General features: G+C 41.0%; 1 protein-coding gene across 1 annotated transcript in view; it reads left to right on the plus strand.

The window, feature by feature from the left end:
* The window catches only part of TMEM63B (transmembrane protein 63B), a gene marked incomplete in the record, with an annotated part of 652,794 nt that extends 642,566 nt beyond the window's left edge, over nt 1-10,228 (plus strand). The window contains 1 exon segment of the mRNA XM_053712736.1: nt 7,762-10,228. Within this exon segment, the coding sequence (XP_053568711.1) occupies nt 7,762-7,938 (177 nt within the window).
* Nucleotides 10,229-10,614: the final 386 nt, after the last annotated feature.

Genomic DNA, 10,614 nt, shown 5'->3' on the forward strand with positions numbered 1-10,614 from the left:
CAAAGTCTGTCTCAAGCGCCGTTTTTTTCCATCAGGATCTAAAAACCCTAAATTTGAAGGTATGGAAATTGAATGCTTAGTACTTAGTCATAGAGGTTTCTCTGACTCAGTGATTAATACTAATCTTCAGGCTCGTAAGTCTGTTTCAAGGAAGATTTATTATCGGGTTTGGAAAACCTATATTTCTTTCATGTAATTAGCAAGAGTCCATGAGCTAGTGACGTATGGGATATATATTCCTACCAGGAGGGGCAAAGTTTCCCAAACCTCAAAATGCCTATAAATATACCCCTCACCACACCCACAAATCAGTTTTACAAACTTTGCCTCCTGTGGAGGTGGTGAAGTAAGTTTGTGCTAGATTCTACGTTGATATGCGCTCTGCAACAGGTTGGAGCCCGGTTTTCCTCTCAGCGTGCAGTGAATGTCAGAGGGATGTGAAGAGAGTATTGCCTATTTGAATTCAATGATCTCCTTCTACAGGGTCTATTTCTAAGCATTTAGGCGGCAAATAATGTGGGCGGCTTTTTTGGCGCTAAAAAATTTGAGCGTCATTGTTGTTTCCACAATATTTAAGTCTCATTATTTATTGCTTCTGGTTGCTAGAAGCTTGTTCATTGGCATTTTTTCCCATTCCTGAAACTGTCATTTAAGGAATTTGATCTTTTTTGCTTTATATGTTGTTTTTTCTATTACATATTGCAAGATGTCTCAGATTGACCCTGAATCAGAAGCCACTTCTGGAAAAACGCTTAACTGAGTTTCAGTTCTACCAAAGCTAAGTTCATTTATTTTAAATGTTATAAATGTTTATCTTTAGCTATGGTTTGTAATAAGTTATTATGATATACTTTTACATGCAGAATCCATTAGTGTTTATGCTTTATATATTTCCATTCTTACATCTTATGTACAAGAAGAATTTAGAAGATTTATAAGAAATATTTTTCTGATTCTATTTTAAAGGCTTTGTCTGACTTCGTGCCTTCTAATAAAATTTTTAGGTCTTTTTCACTTCTTTTTTAATTATTGAAGTTTCAAATGACCAACAACATACTGATTTATCCTTCTCTGATGATGTTTTTTCTCTTTCAGAAATTTTCTTCATCAGATATTGACACTAACAAATCTACTTTTTTATTATTTTTCTATTATTAAAGTACATTTGTTCTTTGTTGAAAAGGTGTTGATTATTTTGGATATTAAGGTAACTAGTTCTTTAAGACTAGCTGACACTATTTCTGCCTATTTATTTCTTCTGTGTTTTCAGAGGTTTTTCTTTCCAATTCCCCATTCTAGGGAATGGAATAGGCTGAGAATTTTCTTTTATTCCTTCTTCAAAGGTTTTAAACTATATTCTTTGCCAGCAGTTAAATTCAATTTGGAGGGTTCTCCAATTTATTGGGGCTATCTCTACTTCTACTAATTATGCTATTGTTTCTATAGCAAAATAGTATTTATTTTCCTTTAGATAGTTGTATCTTATTTATGGAAAATTATTTAGTTTCAGGTACTTTTCTTGGTCCTGTGATTTATTTGGATATTGCAATTGCTTCATTTTTTCTGTTTACTTTAAGATCAAGTATCAGATTATGATTTATTTTAGCATTGTTAAGGGACAACATTTACTAGACTAGGTGCTGTTGCATTTGTCTTGTTTTGCATTTATTGATTATGCAAGTCCACTGTATTGACTGGTCCTTTAAACTGGACTATCATGCTAATAATTTCATTTGTGTCTTCATTTTTTTGAATATTTTCGCAAATGAGGGTTAATCTATGTTTTTAGCTATTTTAGCTAGAAGAATTTTGTGATTTTTTAAAAAAAAAAAAAATACATATTTCTTTTGTTCTAACATAATCAATTATTTGTTTTATAATTGGATTCAATTCTTAACTGTTACTCTGGGCTTCAAGATTGAGTTCTAAGACTAAAACTTTAAGCTTATACTAGTTTGGTTGTTCTTATTAAGGAACGAATTTCTGAGTTCTTTCCCAAGTAACATGTTTTTAATTGGGGTTCGAAATCAGCTCCCTAATATTGCGATGTACATGCCGTATTCCAGCTTGGCTGGTAAGGGGCAGGTTAAGACTTCTTTGAAATTTATTTGGTTCTATTTTGTCCAAATTTCTTTGATTTTATTTCAGTAAGGCTAACACTTTCTTTAAGTGTGTTTCTGTCCTATATATTTTGGATACTGTTGAAGCATGGCTAGGCACCCATGGGGTTCAAGCGCTGCTCAGACCTGGAATCTTCTGGGGTATTTCTTCCAGTTCCTTTTTTAGGAACCGGTTTTGGAGTTTTATTCAAACTATTTTGCCTTTTTATGGTCATTGATAGCATTATTTGTTTTCCTTAGATACAATAAATGCATATTTTCATTTTTCTGTTTTCATTCAGATTATTTTCTGAGGATGCGGAATCTCATATGATTCACTTGCTCTTCAGGACATAGTTAGAGGATCTTTTTTTCGAAAGCTCTTGATTCCTCAAACAAGGGTCACCTTTTTTAGGTTTCCAGATAGTTTGTGTCACTGTCTTTGTCTCTATCAGACAAGGGATAATTCTATTGGGTTCCGTCTGTCGGTACCTTTAGTCTCTATTATTTCCTTCAGTTGCTATATATGCACAGAAGTTTTAGGTCTTATGGCCTCAGCATTGGATTCAATTCCCTTTGCTCATTTTCACTAGAAAGAACCTTTTCCAGTCTTTTATGAGTGTTGTTTCTTCTAGAACATGGTTGGAGGATCAATTTACCAAAAAGTTTGATTCCTCAGACAAGGGTAACCTTTTTAGGCTTCCTGATAGATTCAGTGTCCTTGACTCTGTCTCTGACAGACAAGAGACGTCTGAAATTGGTTTCAGCTTGTCGAAACCTTCAGTCTCAATCTTTCCCTTCGGTAGCCTTATGCATGGAAATTCTAGGTCTTATGACTGCTGCATTGGACGCGGTCCCCTTTGCTCGTTTTCACATGCGACTTCTTCAGCTCTGTATGCTGAACCAGTGGTGCAGGGATTATACAAAGATATCTCAATTAATATCTTTGAAACCGATTGTACGACACTCTCTGACGTGGTGGACAGACCACCATCGTTTAGTTCAGGGAGCTTCTTTTTGTTCTTCCAACCTGGACTGTGATTTCAACAGATGCAAGTCTGACAGGTTGGGGAGCTGTTTGGGGGTCTCTGACAGCACAAGGGGTTTGGGAATCTCAGGAGGTGAGATTACCGATCAATATTTTGGAACTCCGTGCAATTTTCAGGGCTCTTCAGTCATGGCCTCTTCTAAAGAGAGAGTTGTTCATTTGTTTTCAGACGGACAATGTCACAATTGTGGCATATGTCAATCATCAAGGAGGGACTCACAGTCCTCTGGCTATGAAAGAAGTATTTTGAATTCTGGTATGGGCGGAATCCAGCTCCTGTCTAATTTCTGCGGTTCATATCCCAGGTATAGACAATTGGGAAGCGGATTATCTCAGTCGCCAAACGTTACATCCGGGCGAATGGTCTCTTCACCCAGAGGTATTTCTTCAGATTGTTCAAATGTGGGGACTTCCAGAAATAGATCTGATGGCTTCTCATCTAAACAAGAAGCTTCCCAGGTATCTGTCCAGATCCAGGGATCCTCAGGCGGAGGCAGTGGATGCATTGTCACTTCCTTGGAAGTATCATCCTGCCTATATCTTTCCGCCTCTAGTTCTTCTTCCAAGAGTAATTTCCAAGATTCTAAAGGAGTGCTCGTTTGTTCTGCTGGTGGCTCCAGCATGGCCTCACAGGTTTTGGTATGCGGTTCTTGTCCGGATGGCCACTTGCCAACCGTGGACTCTTCCGTTAAGACCAGACCTTCTATCACAAGGTCCTTTTTTTCCATCAGGATCTCAAATCCTTAAATTTGAAGGTATGGAGATTGAACGCTTGATTCTCAGTCATAGAGGTTTCTCTGACTCTCTGATTAATACTATGTTACAGGCTCGTAAATCTGTATCTAGGAAGATATATTATCGAGTCTGGAAGATTTACATTTCTTGGTGTTTTTCTCATCATTTTTCTTGGCATTCTTTTAGAATTCCTAGAATTTTACAGTTTCCTCAGGATGGTTTGGATAAAGGTTTGTCTGCAAGTTCCTTGAAAGGACAAATCTCTGCTCTTTCTGTTCTTTTTCACAGAAAGATTGCTAGTCTTCCTGATATTCATTGTTTTGTACAAGCTTTGGTTCGTATAAAACCTGTTAAGTCAATTTCTCCTCCTTGAAGTTTGAATTTGGTTCTGGGGGCTCTTCAAGCTCCTCCGTTTGAACCTATGCATTCGCTGGACATTAAATTACTTTCTTGGAAAGTTTTGTTTCTTTTGGCCATCTCTTCTGCTAGAAGAGTTTCTGATTTATCTGCTCTTTCTTGTGAGTCTCCTTTTCTGATTTTTCATCAGGATAAGGCGGTGTTGCGAACTTCTTTTAATTTTTACCTAAGGTTGTGAAATCTAACAACATTAGTAGAGAAATTGTGGTTCCTTCATTGTGTCCTAATCCTAAGAATTCTAAGGGAAGATCGTTGCATTCTTTGGATGTAGTTAGAGCTTTGAAATATTATGTTGAAGCTACTAAAAATTTCCGAAAGACTTCTAGTCTATTTGTTATCTTTTCCGGTTCTAGGAAAGGTCAGAAGGCCTCTGCCATTTCTTTGGCGTCTTGGTTAAAGTCTTTGATTCATCATGCTTATGTCGAGTCGGGTAAAACTCCGCCTCAAAGGATTACAGCTCATTCTACTAGGTCAGTTTCTACTTCCTGGGCGTTTAGGAATGAAGCTTCGGTTGATCAGTTTTGCAAAGCAGCAACTTGGTCTTTGCATACTTTTACTAAATTCTACCATTTTTGATGTGTTTTCTTCTTCTGAAGCAGTTTTTGGTAGAAAAGTACTTCAGGCAGCTGTTTCAGTTTGATTCTTCTGCTTATAATTTCAGTTTTTTTCATTATAAGATTTAAACTTTATTTTGGGTGTGGATTATTTTCAGCGGAATTGGCTGTCTTTATTTTATCCCTCCCTCTCTAGTGACTCTTGCGTGGAAGATCCACATCTTGGGTATTCATTATCCCATACGTCACTAGCTCATGGACTCTTGCTAATTTACCTGATAAATTTATTTCTTTCATATTAGCAAGAGTCCATGAGGCCCACCCTTTTTTGTGGTGGTTATGATTTTTTTGTATAAAGCACAATTATTCCAATTCCTTATTTTTTATGCTTTCGCACTTTTGTCTTATCACCCCACTTCTTGGCTATGCGTTAAACTGATTTGTGAGTGTGGTGAGGGATGTATTCATAGGCTTTTTGAGGTTTGGGAAACGTTGCCCCTCCTATTAGGATTGTATATCCCATACGTCACTAGCTCATGGACTCTTGCCAATATGAAAGAAATCAATTTATCAGGTAAGTTCTTACATACACCCCCTCTGAGGAAGCGTTCGTGAAACGCGCGTCAGGGGTCCGATAGGGGCAGCTTTGTCTCTCCTATCGTCCGTTTTTAATTTTGCTTACTCTTGTGAAAAATAATTTACTAAGTAATCAATACCATATCCCCTTTATTGCATATGTAAAATTAAAACAGCCCTTGGTTTGTAAGGGCTTAGTTAACTCTAATTTACTTGGATTGAGGATATTTAATAGTGATATATTGACTTAATGGCTATTATGCTAACCACAGAGTTCAAGTGGTTTTAATTCACAGCTTTTGCTACTGTATGAGTGTGAGTTCCTTAGTTGAATTAATAAACTATAATGTATGAATGATTGGGAACGTTTTTTATTATTTTCTGAAAACTTTATGATATAAGTAGAGAAACCAGTGTGATAATACATAAGTGGATTTACTCTCTCTTTATAACTATGTTGTACTCTCAGTTACAACTAGTTTGTCTAGTTGTTGTTAAGTTCTTACATAAATTATGTTTTTTATTCTATATAAAGAACATTGGAATGTAAAATATTTATAAATACCTTTTGGGTTTAGTGCTGTGGGTCTAACGCATAAGGATTTTTTTTAATAACGCACTCCTTTGAAGTCTATAGGGAGAAGAAATTAGCAGGGTCACGATATACGAAGTCCTGAAGTTATCGTGCATCGGGATTTGCTTGCGTGCAAACATTTTACTTTCAACCCATGTTAAACATTTATTTCCAGCAGTGTTTGTGCAGAATCACTAAACAGTGCAGCACTTTTAATGTTGCCCTTAAATGGGCATCTAAAGGAGCAGGAAAGTGAGGGTCACCTATAAACATTGTCTGGTCTCACAGAAGGGGAAACAAAAGGCGCGCTGTGCAGAAATTCAAATGTGGAAACAGAATGTACCAATGAGGTTCTCAAACGGAATTACCGTGCTGAACTTCTGATGTCTGTTCTTTAACAGTTCAATGTCCGTTAACGGTAATTGCCACAGTAGTTTAAAGATGGGGCTGCTCCTCTTGATCCCGGAGTGTGGGGACAAAGCTGTTTAAAAAGTAAAGATAAAAAGAGGGCGCCTCATAGCGTGATACAATTTCTTGCAAGTGGATATACGCTGTAAAATTTTAAGCTTACCAGAAAATTTGGCACTGTATTATGACCAGTGCAATAACGCTAGCTAGCACTTTACAGTGGCTAGTACACTGGCCTCGGTTCTCCTCCCTGTAGCCACCTCTCGGTATGGATGTTATAACCACCTCTCGGTTTAGGGATACACCGCTGTAGGAGTGTCAGTATGCTTTCTGTACCAAAGAAATCCCTGAAGCCAGGAATAAGGACAACTTCCGAATAAAATATCAAATGCTTTATTTTTGACGCGTTTCTCAACCTCAAACTGGTTGTTTCATCAGATAAAAAAGCGAAAAGCATTCGCTTTTTTATCTGATGAAACAACCAGTTTGAGGTTGAGAAACGCGTCATAAGAATAAAGCATTTGATATTTTATTCAGAAGTTGTCCTTATTCCTGGCTTCAGGGATTTCTTTTGTACAGAAAGCATACTGACACTCCTACAGCGGTGTATCCCTAAACCGAGAGGTGGTTATAACATCCATACCGAGAGGTGGCTACAGGGAGGAGAACCGAGGCCAGTGTACTAGCCACTGTAAAGTGCTAGCTAGCGTTATTGCACTGGTCAAAATACAGTGCCAAATTTTCTGGTAAGCTTAAAATTTTACAGCTTATATCCACTTGCAAGAAATTGTATCACGCTATGAGGCGCCCTCTTTTTATCTTTACTTTTATTCACCTATAAACATGTACTTGGGGGGTAGTCAGTTCTGTCCATGTCCTAACGGGGGTTCTCACCTTGTAAATATTATCTAAGGATCTGAGCCACGATATAGAAGTTTCTTGTATTGGGGTGTTAATTTCTAATGATCTAATGCAGGATGTGAAATGGTGATCAAATTTAAGATTTCAGGCAAAAAGTATGACTAGTACCAATTGTGAAGAAATGATGAATATGCAGTTAGTTAAATACTGATACATAACTTGCTAAGTGATTATCATGGGCTACACTATAGAGATCAGGAAGGTTAACTATAAATGGGTTAAACGCATAAAGTCCCACTCAGGAGTCACAGATTACGGCTAGGCAGAAGAAGGAAACATATTTGCACTGTGTAACAACCAGAGATTCACACACAGCTTCATTTACTGTAGATATGGTGTCCTGTCTCTCATATCAGGAGAATGTGTTTGACAATGGTTTTCTGTTTACTACCCTTCACTTATGAGTTTCCTCTTTTCTCTCTCATTCAGAAATACATTGCGCAAGTGCTGCAGGACTCTTCTGCAGACAGTGATCCAGCAGCTGACAGTGAGAGTACTGAGGAGCCCGCCTCTCAGGATGAGGATATGATTATCGCTGATAGCACTCAGGATGCAGACTTCCAGTCCTGCGAGGACAGTCTAATTGAGAATGAGATCCACCAGTGAGCCTATCATGATTGGGGCTATGACAGGACATCTCTGTGCCCCCTCACTATGCACAGGGGCGTAACTGCTGGACTCGCCTGATCTTGCTGGGCACTATGGCACCTTCTCCCTCTACCCCCAACAGACTATTAATTGGGAGCAGAGTCTAGCAGAAGCAGTTAATATAGCGTCCAGCCGTGACTTCAGGGGCAGAGGGGAGCTAGCACACAACTGCCCATGTACAGTATACAGACTTTGTATGTGTGTGTTTGGTCAGAAGCTGCCTGCAATTTGTGTTGTGTTAGGGAATCTTTGCACTCCTGCTACCTGTGCTATAAATGTTCTGTGGTTACGCTGATAGCCTGGCATTGCACGTGGGAAGCTGATACTGCTCCTTGTTTGTGTATTCTTTTTAGAAGGGTTTACATTGCGCAAGTGGGAGACTGGCACTGTGTGGTTGCGCGAGTGGGAGACTGGCACTGTGTGGTTGCGCGAGTGGGAGACTGGCACTGTGTGGTTGCGCGAGTGGGAGACTGGCACTGTGTGGTTGCGCGAGTGGGAGACTGGCACTGTGTGGTTGCGCGAGTGGGAGACTGGCACTGTGTGGTTGCGCGAGTGGGAGACTGGCACTGTGCTCCTTGTGAGTGAAAGATTTGTATTAAGTGCATTTGTGTGAGAGATTGGCACTTTGTGCTTGCACGAAAGGAAACATTCCATTGTGCTTATTTTAGTTTGACAGGCTGACATTGTGCGGGCGCGTGACAGTGGAAGATTTTTTTAGCATGGCTTGGAGATTGGAGTCTGGCACTGTATGATTACCTTATTGAAAGTCAGGCACCGTACATGCATTTTAGCGTAAGGACTAGTTTGTATGCTTTTTGCTTCTGTGATTTCAGCATTGTTTGTGTGCAGCAGTAGGATAACTGCATAGCGTGCGCAATCACACTAGCTGGAAGCCAGCAAGTTATGGATGTAGATTTGAGGCCGACACTGTGGAAGTAATACGGGATTATAGCTAGGACTGATGATGTGCCAGGTTTTGCTGTCTGGCTATGGGAGGCTGGCACTGCTGCAGTTTGTATATAACTTCAGTGTAATATATTGTGTGTGTGAGAGGCTGTACATACTGTGGCATGTGAGAGAGGCTGTACATACTGTGGCATGTGAGAGAGGCTGTACGTACTGTGGCATGTGAGAGAGGCTGTACATACTGTGGCATGTGAGAGAGGCTGTACGTACTGTGGCATGTGAGAGAGGCTGTACGTACTGTGGCATGTGAGAGAGGCTGTACGTACTGTGGCATGTGAGAGAGGCTGTACGTACTGTGGCATGTGAGAGAGGCTGTACGTACTGTGGCATGTGAGAGAGGCTGTACGTACTGTGGCATGTGAGAGAGGCTGTACGTACTGTGGCATGTGAGAGAGGCTGTACGTACTGTGGCATGTGAGAGAGGCTGTACGTACTGTGGCATGTGAGAGAGGCTGTACGTACTGTGGCATGTGAGAGAGGCTGTACGTACTGTGGCATGTGAGAGAGGCTGTACGTACTGTGGCATGTGAGAGAGGCTGTACGTACTGTGGCATGTGAGAGAGGCTGTACGTACTGTGGCATGTGAGAGAGGCTGTACGTACTGTGGCATGTGAGAGAGAGGCTGTACGTACTGTGGCATGTGAGAGAGAGGCTGTACGTACTGTGGCATGTGAGAGAGAGGCTGTACGTACTGTGGCATGTGAGAGAGAGAGGCTGTACATACTGTGGCATGTGTGAGAGAGAGAGGCTGTACATACTGTGGCATGTGAGGGAGAGAGGCGCTGTACATACTGTGGCATGTGAGAGAGAGAGGCGCTGTACATACTGTGACACGTGAGGGAGAGGCTGTACATGCTGTGGCATGTGAGGGAGAGGCTGTACATGCTGTGGCATGTGAGAGAGAGAAGCTGTACATACTGTGGCATGTGAGAGAGAGAGGCGCTGTACATACTGTGCCATGTGAGGGAGAGGCTGTACATACTGTGCCATGTGAGGGAGAGGCTGTACATATTGTGGCATGTGAGGGAGAGAGAGGCGCTGTACATACTGTGGCATGTGAGAGAGAGAAGCTGTACATACTGTGGCATGTGAGAGAGAGAAGCTGTACATACTGTGGCATGTGAGAGAGAGAGGCGCTGTACATACTGTGCCATGTGAGGGAGAGGCTGTACATACTGTGCCATGTGAGGGAGAGGCTGTACATACTGTGGCATGTGAGAGAGGCACTTTACATACTGTGCCATGTGAGGGAGAGGCTGTACTTACTGTGGCATGTGTGAGAGAGAGGCTGTACATACTGTGGCATGTGAGAGAGAGAGGCGCTGTACATACTGTGCCATGTGAGAGAGGCTGTACATACTGTGCCATGTGAGGGAGAGGCTGTACATACTGTGGCATGTGAGGGAGAGAGAGGCGCTGTACATACTGTGCCATGTGAGAGAGGCTGTACATACTGTGGCATGTGAGGGAGAGGCTGTACATACTGTGGCATGTGAGGGAGAGGCTGTACATACTGTGGCATGTGAGAGAGAGAGGCTGTACATACTGTGGCATGTGTGAGAGGGAGAGAGGCTGTACATACTGTGGCATGTGTGAGAGGGAGAGAGGCTGTACATACTGTGGCATGTGAGAGAGAGAGGCTGTACATACTGTGGCATGTGAGAGAGA

Source organism: Bombina bombina, chromosome 4 (assembly GCF_027579735.1).
Source record: "Bombina bombina isolate aBomBom1 chromosome 4, aBomBom1.pri, whole genome shotgun sequence".
Classification (NCBI taxonomy): domain Eukaryota; kingdom Metazoa; phylum Chordata; class Amphibia; order Anura; family Bombinatoridae; genus Bombina; species Bombina bombina.